This window comes from Onychostoma macrolepis, chromosome 05, assembly GCF_012432095.1.
Source record: "Onychostoma macrolepis isolate SWU-2019 chromosome 05, ASM1243209v1, whole genome shotgun sequence".
NCBI classification, from domain to species: domain Eukaryota; kingdom Metazoa; phylum Chordata; class Actinopteri; order Cypriniformes; family Cyprinidae; genus Onychostoma; species Onychostoma macrolepis.
The window spans coordinates 28,294,487-28,306,510 of NC_081159.1; the positions used below are offsets into that span (position 1 = coordinate 28,294,487).

The 12,024-nt window shown below is 36.2% G+C and overlaps 1 protein-coding gene across 9 annotated transcripts in view; it reads left to right on the plus strand.

The window, feature by feature from the left end:
• The first annotated feature begins 6,151 nt into the window (after positions 1-6,151).
• The window catches only part of acaca (acetyl-CoA carboxylase alpha), a 66,412-nt gene continuing 60,539 nt past the window's right edge, over positions 6,152-12,024 (plus strand). For 5 of the 9 annotated variants that reach the window (XM_058777092.1, XM_058777093.1, XM_058777094.1 and 2 more), the window contains exons 1-2: positions 6,152-6,346; positions 10,970-11,225. In XM_058777092.1, the coding sequence (XP_058633075.1) occupies positions 10,999-11,225 (227 nt within the window). In that variant the 5' untranslated portion in view covers positions 6,152-6,346; positions 10,970-10,998. The remainder of the gene's footprint in view (positions 6,347-10,969; positions 11,226-12,024) is intronic. The other 4 variants (XM_058777091.1, XM_058777095.1, XM_058777097.1 and 1 more) reach the window with 2 other exon arrangements.

Below are 12,024 nucleotides of genomic sequence, written 5' to 3' on the forward strand. Positions count from 1 at the left end.
ATCACCGTCACACATCAGGACAGAAGTGCACCGCAAGAGTGCCTCGCTTCAAAGCTACAGCGAACCGTGAGCATTCAAGCTCAGAGACGGCTATGGGGTTCAGGGGTCGCACCAGCGGGCGGATGGATTGCTAGTGACTTTATCACACTCCTGCAAGCCCACACAGGTAGCCTGACACCCTGATATCAGCCCCAGTGGATAGAGAGCTGATCCCGCCTCGCTCTAACACTGCCACCCTGACACCAGAGAGTCAGTGCCATGTTTCGACCGTGTGAAATCTCACACTGCCTGTTACTCGGGGCCACGGAGGCTCAACGTGTTGGCAGAGCTCACTGCGGCCTTTCTGATCCAGAACTACTTTCTGCACCTTGACCCAATAAAAACTACAAACCAGATCTGAGAACACTGCAAAACTCAGAATTCCGCCCAGTCGTATCCAGGCACAAAGTACCTGTCTGTTCCCATCATGCCATGGACACCAGCGGATGAACTCCATTCAGAATTTATCAGCAAACCTCTGGGTAAATGCTTTAATTAAACTGGAGCCTTGCATCAAAAGCTGCATTCAAGGACGTCAATCAGCACCAGCAGGATGGAGTGAAACCAGATCGTGGCCTTATCACAGAGATGTAGGGACCAGGGCCTCTGTAGCCATTGTTACAGTCTGCCAGTCCACAGGAACGTGTAACTAAAGTCACCCAGCCTCATTGTGCCACTAGTAAGCAATATGTTCCACTGTGTGATGGGTGAAGACATCAACACAGATTCTTTTCATTGGTGTTTGTGGCATCTGCTTTGAGGGAAAAACGATGTGTAATGTGCAATGTTGCAACATCTCATTTAATGTTCTATACTTAAAGGGCTTGTTCATCCAAAAATGAAAATTTGGTCATCATTAACTCAACCTTGTGTCATTCCAAACATGTATGACTGTCTTTTTCTGTGAAACACACACACACACATACAAACAAACATATTCTGCAGAATGTTTCAAGTGTTTTGTCCGTATAATGAGAAACAATGGTGTGAAAAACAACACTGGACCTCACTGACCTCTATTCTATGGATAAAAATACAAAATGTACATGTCTGAAAAGACATGAGGCTGTGTAAATGATGATTTTCATTTTTGGGTGAACTATACAAGTAAAATGAGCACTCTATCATGTTGTGTAAAATATAATGCAAATATATTAAACCAGTCATTTAATCAGATCCAACAAGCTGGAATCACTTGGAATCAGATAACACTTATCTACAGGATAGTGTGTATCTCTCATAGGTCTTGTAACTTCTAGTAATTACAGTTATCAATATAGCAAATTCCTGTCAATGGGGCCAAATAAATGAAATAAAATCTGTTAGTTAGCATTACCATGCCTTGGATAAGCATTAGTATTTGCTGTGTTAACAGTGGTCTCTGCTGGCCTCTACTGGAAAAAATAAAGTTCTGAAGACAAACTATTAGACAAACTTAGGCAAACTATTAAACATTGTGATCCAGTCCTCTGCCTTTGACCCAAAGGTTTGGAAGTTTCCAAAACATGAGCAAAATTGTAAATGTGCCTATTGTCTATCACAAATCATAGAAATGATAAACATGGTTAATGGTTTGATGTCTAGACAGTAAGTAAATCTTAGTAACATTAACTAGCAATGGTTACTGTATTCTTTCTCATCTAACTGAGCAGTTAGCTGTTTCATTAGCATTTTTTTTTACTTTTGGGTTTACTTTTAAATATTTTAGATTCTACACTATTTTGAAGCGTGAACACAGAAATATGAAAAGTGTGATGTTGGTTTTTATTTTATTCTTTATTAATCTAATTAAATCAGCATTTTTTTTTTCTTTTCTTTTTTTTTTTCTGTTATGAAAACCATAAACAGCAAATGCAGTTTCACAATTCTTATTTAATTCCAGTGCCACAAAAAAGGTGCAAAAGCAAAAAAGCTTGTATGAAATTTAGGAGGCTTAATACCTCCACACTAGCCAGAAGTAGTCATTTTTAATTAGTGGGTTAGGTTAGCTTACTGCATATTGAATACTGTAGCAAGTGCAGAAATAGTAAAAAAAAAAAAACAGTTCATGAGAATCATTCAGTCTCACTTGTAGTGTGACAATATTGCCAGCAGATGGCAGTGCTAAATTAGGTTTTGTACTGCAGATCTAATGTCTCATTGCCTTCTCCTCGAATATATAAATGGCATTAAAACAGGACATTTTCTAAATATTAATACTTTCATTATGTTTCCATTTGGCAAATATCAAAGTCTCACTACATTTACATGTGCTCAAGTGAGGATAAAGGTACATTTTGTCATCAAAGTACATGTTGCTACATCTCAGGCTTTGGTAATTCAAAGCAAATAAATCAGGAAAACTGATGAAATATCAGCCTAAGTTTTAGATTAGTCAACAATTATCCTATGTGGATTTAAAATGACCTGAATATGAAACTGACCGATGATATTTTAAAATGACCTAATATCAGAATTGTTGTAGGCAATCCTAGATCTCTTAATGAACTGCGGGGTTGGCTGACAGAAAAGATTCAGTCTTATTTTGTGCCTTTTTACAGTGTTATCACCATTATCAACCATTTGTTCGTGCATAAAGAAGTGATAGAACAATAAGGCAGTTGATATACAGTGCTAATTGACCAGTTAACATAAGCCTTAACTCACCCTTTCATCAGGACTCAATGTCCAATTTGAAATATTTGTAATAATTTTGAGTAAATACCATAAGTACATATATAATTTATTTAACTTATATGTACATACTGTACATCCCCATGACCCTATAGGATCTGAGGTTTGGAGAATGGATGAATGTACATACTGTCTCAGTTGATATAGCCTATATTATACATCGGCCATCACCCACCCTAGCTGAAGATATGGATTGTTATATATTATATATATAATATTTAACCAGCTTGCAAGTATAAATAAATTGTCCAATAAAGGTTAATTCTGATTCTGACTTTGCATTATATGTTGCAATATATGTTTCACAATGTAAAACTGCATGATTTCCAACTAAATGATTTACCCAATATCTGGATCAGGCTTCTGTCTCCAGTTAGGCCGAACAGGTCAAGGTTGCACCTTTTGAAATACTCTGATCAAATCAGCAAATTTGCTTACAAATCAGAAACATGTTCTAAAGTACAACAATGATTACCAACTGCTGGGTGCCAATAAAATATGAGGAATTTGTTATGTTGGCTTGACAAAGGCTGTTATTGTACAAACATGGATTAAGTTTTTTCCACAACTAAAATTTCTCATGGACTTACATTCACAGAATGTTCAGAGACTGAATTTCACTATCTACTTAACAATAAACATTTGAAACAGCAAAGAACAACCCGAAGAGAACAATCTAAAATTTCCTAAATTTCAATGCCACTGCTTAGTCCTATTTGAAGTTATCCTAACAAGGGCAGTTTTTCAAACATGTTTCATAAATGATTTGTATTCTGAAGCACAGTATAAAAAAAACTTTATTCAGATATTTGAAAAAAAAAAGGTGTGATCAAAATTAGAGAACACTTACAGATACCTCCAAGTTATTGGTGTTAATCTGGCACCTGGTGGTAATTTCCTTAAAGGGATAGTTCACCCAAAAATGAAAATTCTGTCATTAATTACTCACCCTCATGTCGTTCCAAACCCGTAAGACCTTCGTTCATCTTCAGAACACAGATGAAGATATTTTTGATGAATTCTGAGAGCTCTCTGACCCTGCATAGACAGCAAGGAAACTACCACGATCAAAGTCCAGAAGCAAGGACATCATTAAAACAATCCATGTGACATCAGTGGTTCAACCATAATTTTACGAATCTAAATTGCCCCCCTTGTCCACAACAGGATAATCCAGAGACTCTCAATGGGGAATCGGTTCAACGCTGCAGCTGGAATTGCTTGACAGTTCAGCAAAGAACAGGGTACAGATCAGTCTCGGCACGTCTAAAATATGGTGGATTGAAAGTGCACTCTGCAGTGATGAAGCCTCTCATCAGCAGAAAGAATCAAAAGGCTCACCTTTGCTGAGGAGCATGTTGTGTCGACAGAGGAGAACTGGACCAAAGTTCACTTTAGTGATGAGAGCAAGTTTAATTTATTTGGATCTGATGGGAAACATTTTGTTCGGTGTCAGACTGAGGAAAGACTGAACCCCGAGTGCGTAAAGAAGTCAGTGAAAAGTGGAGGAGGCAGTGTCATGGTTTGGAGGATGTTTTGTGCAGCAGGAGTTGGGCCTCTTATGCAGCTACATGGCAGAGTGAATGCAAATGTATATCTCCCAACCAGTCTGCAGTTTTCATGCAAATATAATGATGAAATAATGAAATGGCCGGGCCAGAGTCCTCATCTAAACCCGGCTGAAAATCCCTGGAAAATCCTTGGCAACAAAGTGGCCCATTAACTATTAATTTCTCACTGTAACCCTCTAAAACTTTCATGCTACACTGTTCTCTAATTTTGATCACTGTGTTTTCCACAAAATAAAGGTTTTTGTTGAAATGCCTTGGATATTTTTTTTCAAACATGTTAGCAGTGGTATATATTCCTTTACATTTTGAGCGATGAAGATTAATATTTCAGATTGTTCTCTAATTTTAATGTCCACTGTACAGTCCACACTAAAGGCATCGTAACAGCTAGCTGTTTTATTCAGTTGCACCATTTGTTCTTAAGGCAGAATGTAGCTAGTAGGTTGCAAGCTCTCCGTAAAGTAATGCATAGTCGTGCAATATAATTTTTACTTGTGATCTTTTGAATCACATAACAGTAAAAATATGTTTCCACTGAAATGCTGCACTACTTAATCATTAATAACATAATAGGCATTTATATTATATAACTTTCAGAAACTGTATTTGAAATGAATATGGATTAATAAATAAATAATGGGAAAAAAACATAAATGGCATTTATTTATTATGATTGATTTTATCTGACATGCACAACATGGAGCGATTCACACAGAGGCGTGCTTTTTAGGTTAGGTTTGTGTTGAAGAGTTGCTAATAAAGTATTTTGTTCACATTGATCTCTTTTAAAATGTAAATATAATTCTCAACATTATCATAGAATATACGTTCATTTGCAAGTCGCTTTGGATAAAAGCATCTGCTAAATGACTAAATGTAAATGTCTAATGAATTGGTAAAACAAGAGTTTATTGATTAATTCATTCAATATGCTATTTTATTCCAATCGTTACTCCTCTTCAGAGGCTTCCATAATTATTTAGTTTATACGTAGCTACATTTAAACTAAGTGTAATGCAAAAATATTTAGTAGTGCCTAATTTGTAACTTTTTTCAAAGCCCCCGTATTACCTGTTTTTTCTTAATTAATTTCTTATTTAATTTCTATTTATTTATTTATTTTTAATGTTGTTCTTTTGCAGTTTATGTACCTTTAATTTATTTATTTCTCTCTCTCTCCCATTTTTTTGTCTATAAATATTCTCCTCTGACCTTCTACAAATGGGCCATATACATATATATTAGGAAACGCATACTAGAGATATCCACATACTCAACACTATTGTTACACAAACACTTCACATAATTACATGTACTTCCTACTTTATGTTTTACGTGTTTTGTATTGGTAGTATCATTTAAGTATGTTTTGGCTCATGTACTGCTTTAAAAAGATTGCAACTTCTTGTAACTCACAGCTGGTGCGATGGCCCATGAACCCTTTGTACTCAGTGGCCATTTTCCCCTACTAGCAACACTCTGCACAGTGCAAGGAATACTTAACTATGGAGCTCATCTATCCCATCTATACAAACTGCCACTTTAGAAAGCCTGCCTAGTAAACACAAAGCTTTCAACATTCAAAAAACAACAACAACAACTACATTAGGCCTAAATATACTTTAGATTTGACATTTTTGTGTGTAGAATGTGTCTGTCGGGCCAGAAAAGACTTGCAAGCAAAATGCAAGCATGGTAACTCTTCTATGACAGAAAACACGTGTGCCTAACGAAGTGTCAAATCATTGGGCACGCCTTCCAATTTATTTGCATGCGTGACCCCGCCCCGACCGAGACGCGCAATACGATTGGTCCGTTGATACAGCGTGAGCTGTTGCAACGGTGAGGTCAAAGGACGACGTCCAGAAGTAACCCCCCTCGCATCACACCACCGTGATGCTGCTGTCAAAGAGGCTGGGACTCCAGAGCCTGTACCATTATGCTGCTATATAGCCTATTAGCCATCACCAGAGCGGAGATGGGCTTCAATTAGGAGGGAATTCAGTCAATATTAAAACGTCGGTTTACACGCCTCAGAATTGCTTGCAGACTCTTCTCGCACGGTGAGTACATAAGCTTATTACAGGGACCGAGTGCCTGCTAACTGTAACGCTGCATATGACACTGTACATACTGGACGGATTTCTGAAACATCAACAGCGACTTTGGCTGGCGAAGCTTCGCGGATCAGATGACAGGAGGGTTTGTGACGGTATGATGAGTTAGCATGTGTGCTAGGTTAAACCGATTCCACTGTTTCTCGGTAAAGGTGGAGGCAAGCAGTTTACAAGTTTGAAAGATGAATAAATGATGACTATCATGCTGATTGAAGGTAGCCGGCCGGTTATGGACTGATAGCAGAAATGAGATCTACGTGTAAGTGTTAGATTATTGAAAAGGAGTTCACTCATATGTGGTTGAGGGTCCGCGAAAGTGAGACTCGTTGATCAGGTTCATCAGGCTGGATGAGGTGCGGTTGTAATTTTACAAGTGTCAGTTCTGCAGGTGAGTTGCTAAATCGAGGTAACGTACAGTAATCAGACAGGTTCACGTGGAGTCAAAAGTACGATATGGGTAAGATACGATAGCTCGATCATAGTAACGTACCACGGTGTTTTCATGTGTGTCATGGTACTCCATAACTACTTAAGTGGTATTTTAAAGACCATATATTACATGTACAGAAACATAATATTATTATGGTACCATGCCCATAGGACATAACTTACAAACAGATACCAAAATACTATGGTACTAACTACATTTTAGCAACATACAGAGCTGGGTAGATTACTTACAAATTGTAATCCGTTACTGATTCCAGATTACATGACATAAATTGTAGTAAGTAACGTAATCAGATACTTTACACATTTTAGGTAATCTAATCAGATTACTTTTGATTTAACTCGTTTATCACATTGATTTAAATAGCATTATCTTGTACCATAATGATGTAACAAATGCAAAGAGTGAGAAAACTTGTTCCATTCATTGTAATTTACAACATGAAGTGCATTAAACATTATATCATCAAAGTTTCCCAAACTAGGATTCGTAAAGGAACTGCAGGGGGTTTGTGAGTTTAATGAAAAACTGATAATTAATTAAATCATAAAAATTTTTAATTAAAATAAATCATTTTAAAACAAACTCCCTATCGAGGAAAGTCTCTTCACTCGGCGGCCGTATTTGCAATGGCTCCTGGCAGTTCGTACAAGACATATCTTAATGAATGGAGGAATCCTGAAATCTCAAAAACTGCTCGCTGAACTCACACTCACAAACATGTCTTCTAATATCTTCAATTGTTGTGTATACCGAGCTGCAGCAGAATCATGGTCTCTTTAATACCGCGCGATTTATATACATGTTGCTGCTAATGAGAAAACATATCTCAAACCCTGTTGTACACCGTTTCCAGAAAACATGTCGTTCGACCCAGAAACCATAGCAAAACGTTTGAGCTTGAACAGGTTTCTATGGGAAATTTGCCTCTTTCATTTAGAAGGAGAACTATTCCTCCATATTGCGCGTTACAGCTTCTCCCATTCCATCTTTGTATTTCTATAGTCTTTGTTTTAAATAAAACACTCACTTAAAAAAGATGAAATATTTTTATTTCCCTGCATGCCATGTGATCATTAATCAACATCAAACAAACCGTGGACATGCAAATGTGATACTTAATTATTGAAATATTTATTTTAAAATCTCAGGGGTACTTAAAGCAAATATATTTGGTGAATAAGGTTTAGATGAAAAAGTTTTGGAATGCCTGCATTACATGTAACTAAGAGAAAGCGTGAATATGTGCATTTTAATTAGTTATAATTAATAGTACATGGTTAAAAAACCTACAGAGTAATAATTCAAATAAAAATGAATGTGTTCATCAGTAGTTGATCCAATGTTGAAACCCATCTTAAACCTGAAATGATTTTTGTAAATCCAGTGCTCAAATGACTGATCTGGACTATATATACATATATAATATGTATATAATCGGTAGGCTATTTTAGAAAGGAAAATTTAAAAGATGAAAAAGAGAAATTAGGGAGAATCAATGAGTTAAATAATAAATAATAGCTATTGTGTGAATAATATGTAATCGTGTAATCCATAAAAAAGTAACTGTAGTCTGATTACGAGTATTTTAAAATGTAACTTACTCTAATTATAAGTACTTAATTTTTGGAGTCTGATTACGTAATCCAGATTACATGTAATCAGTTACTACCCAGCTCTGGCAACATATCATGTAAATATCGTGGTTACACAATTAAAATAATTTATTTAAAATAAATAAAGGCAATACAAAAATATTAGATGGAAAAAATTGGAAACCGTTAGTTCATCAGGTCATCAAGTCAAAAGTTACTACAACAAAAGATGTCTTAATTAAATATTTGAATTAAATAGCCTATTTTTTTCCTGAAGAACAGATGACATAAAAACAAGGATAATGTGATGCAAACGTGAATCTTACATTTTACTTGAAGTCGCAATGTAACAGTAGCTGCAGATCTTTTCTTCTGTATTGTGACATAAATCTGAGTGAACCAGATTATCGAAAAAAAGTGAACTTGCAGTTGACTGTAAGAAAGTGGCGATGTTAGATAGCTAGATAGACAGATAGACTTTTCTAAAAGTACTGGTATCACCATGATACTTGATTGTAGGGATGCACCGATACTGGTATCAGGTATCGGGCCCGATACTGAGCTCATGTACTCGTACTCGTTAAAATGCCCCGATACCAAGCGCTGATACCTCACAACATTTGATAAGTGTCATATTCCGACAAAGAAACAGGACAACATGCAGCAGAATGGAGTTATTAGAGATTAAGGACGTCTACGAAGCAGATGTATGCAATGAATAATGTTAAACATTCAGTATTAATGCCTTTATAGCTGATGTGCGCGAACTGAAAAGCAAAGCACTGAGTGGATTGAGCGTGCGGCGGCGCAGATGCGCGAGCTTGTTGAGTGAATATACTTTTCTCATAGACATCACTGGAACGTTTGTAGTTCGGTCGGATATGTCAAAAACAAGTAAGCAAATTTTGTGCATGTTTGTGCATGTTTTGCTTGCTTCATGAGTGTTTCTGCATTAGAAAGAAAAGCAAAGAAAAACGCGACTTCTATTTCTGAAAATATCACAGTTAGGAGATTTATAACGAGTGGTTCCCTGCATTATTACAGCAAAACACGTGATTTTAGCAGCTCTAATGCAACTGAATTAAAGATGATGTACCATAGAGCAAAAAAAAAAAATGAACAGTGAGAGTAACAAAAACTTGTAAAATACATTTTAATGTGCATAATTAAGTGTGAAAATAACCGAAGGATATACAGTCAAACCAAAAATTATTCAGAGACCAAATATAATTTTGATATTTTTTACTAGTGGGTGCAGGACACTATAGTTCATTTATGTAAGTGAGGATAGCAAAATAAAGTAAACTGTGACATATTATATCCAAAAATTCTTCATACAGTGGACTACCAATAAAATTGATACAAATTTGGGACCAAAAATTATTCAGACCGAGTCTGGGAAAAAAACTGAAGTTCAGGTTTGCATGAACCTGGTTGACAGCATGCCCATGAGACTACAGGCTGTCATTAAGGCTAAGGGTTGCCTGACAAAGTATTGATAGTTGTGTAAATATTGTCATACTAACAGCTGTCTGAATAATTTTGGTTGATTGTAATGCATCACATACCTTTCTATCAAAGTTATCTGATATTATCGAGCTGAATTTGTTCTGACACAGTTTAACTCTGAGTTCTTGTCATATTTTACTACCATAAACTATAGCGAATAAACTGTGATAATGTGAGAAATGTTGAAGGTGTCTGAATAAATTTTGGTTTGACTGTATCTATTTGATAAATTAAGTTAACCAACTAACATTATACATACTCTGTTGGTTTCTGTACCCAATATTTAAAAAATGTACAAATGCAATGAAAATATCGGTATCGGTACTCGGTATCGACAAGTACCAAAAATAAAAGTATCGGTATCGGGCGAGTACTGGAAAAAGTGGTATCGGTGCATCCCTACTTGATTGCCATATTAATTTATACAATACCATGCATACCACATTTATGTTAGTGAGGTGTCATTGTGATTTATTGAATACCAGATATGATAGACAAAGTTCATGATTTTCTCAATTCAACAGGGTACATTCTAGAAATGCATGTTGGAACTTGCTTTATCATATTCATGAGCAGTGTGCAAAGTGACAGTCACCATCAAATCATGCCTTACTGGGGGAAAAAAGACAAGACAATATGATACAAATAATACCAAAGTACTTTGGCCAGTGTTTAGTTTTTTTTTTATATATATACAATTATTGTATATATTATGATTTTGAATTAGCTGAATACAGCTGTTCACTGCTAGTTCACGGTGCATGGTTAGCTCAGGTACATTAAGTAATAACTTTTGCATTAAATAATGTATTAAGTAAATGTTGATCTTAAAATTAAGATTATACTTTAGACGTATTTTTCATTGTTAGTTCATCTTAACTAATGTTGTTAAGCAATGCTCACAAATGTAACCTTAAAGTCTTACTAATCTTTTTTTTCAACTTTTTTCGAAATTTTAGTAGTTTAACTTCAAATTATTTCAGTTAGTTCCCAATGTAACATTCTATTATACAGTGCTTGCAGCCTGCCAGCGTGGCCTAAGTATGGCAGAGCAGGACTCCACCGGAAAGAAGCTTCCAGCAGTGGCTGCGCTGCACTCTCACTTCATCGTGGGTTCTGTGTCCGAGGAAAACTCTGAGGATGAAATCCCAGGGAAGCTGGACCTGCAGATGGAGGAGAATCCGCGCTCCCTTTCCCCCTCTTCTGTCAGTTCAGACAGCACTTATGAGATGGGCTTCGACAGCCTGGACGGATCCTTGCACAATATGAGGTCAGAGATGCTTGTGCACTCATTTGCAGTTATTGTGACATGGATGTATCACGCTTGCTCTGCCTGGTGCTCGAGATCAGGGACGTGGCCTTTGAAAAAGACTAGTTTCAAGATAAGACTAATGCTGGTTGTCTGATTTCTTAGTCCACGTGCGATTGAGGGAGCAATGCAGCAGCATAGTGCAAAGTGGTGGCTTGAGGATACTGGGTTCTTCAAGGTTCATCTGGGTTCATCACTATGCTGTGTGAAAATGTGCACAAGCGCCTCTCTGTGTGTTTGGGTAACTTCGGTTGCACTGCCAGTCTTTGGCAGTGTTTTCCATCTCTATGCCCACTGGGTTCTCACACAGACGTGCCATAATGAGTGTCAAAGTAGAGATGCTTCAGGAAAAAATTGAAGTTAGACAGGAGGCTGTTTGACATGCCCTGGAATAATGGTAGTGTAATGCTCAAGGATCTGGACTGTTGCCAAAAGTTTTTATGTTCATTTCATTACAGAATTCCAGGAGCAGGTCATGATTTTATAGTTAACTACAGTTTACTCTCCAGAACATTTCCTGCTGTTACCATACTGCATAACATTTCTTAATTACTTAATTTTTTTTTATGTATGTTTTAAAATTTATTTTTTAAATTCATTAAAATTATTTTTAATTACTTTATAAATTATTTCAAATGTATGTTTTAAAATTTGGAAATTAATTTCTAAAGCATTTTTGCCTTTATGAAGTTTTTATTTACTTAATAGTTAATTATTAAACTACCAGTTACTAATATTAATATTTTAATTTAATAATCTG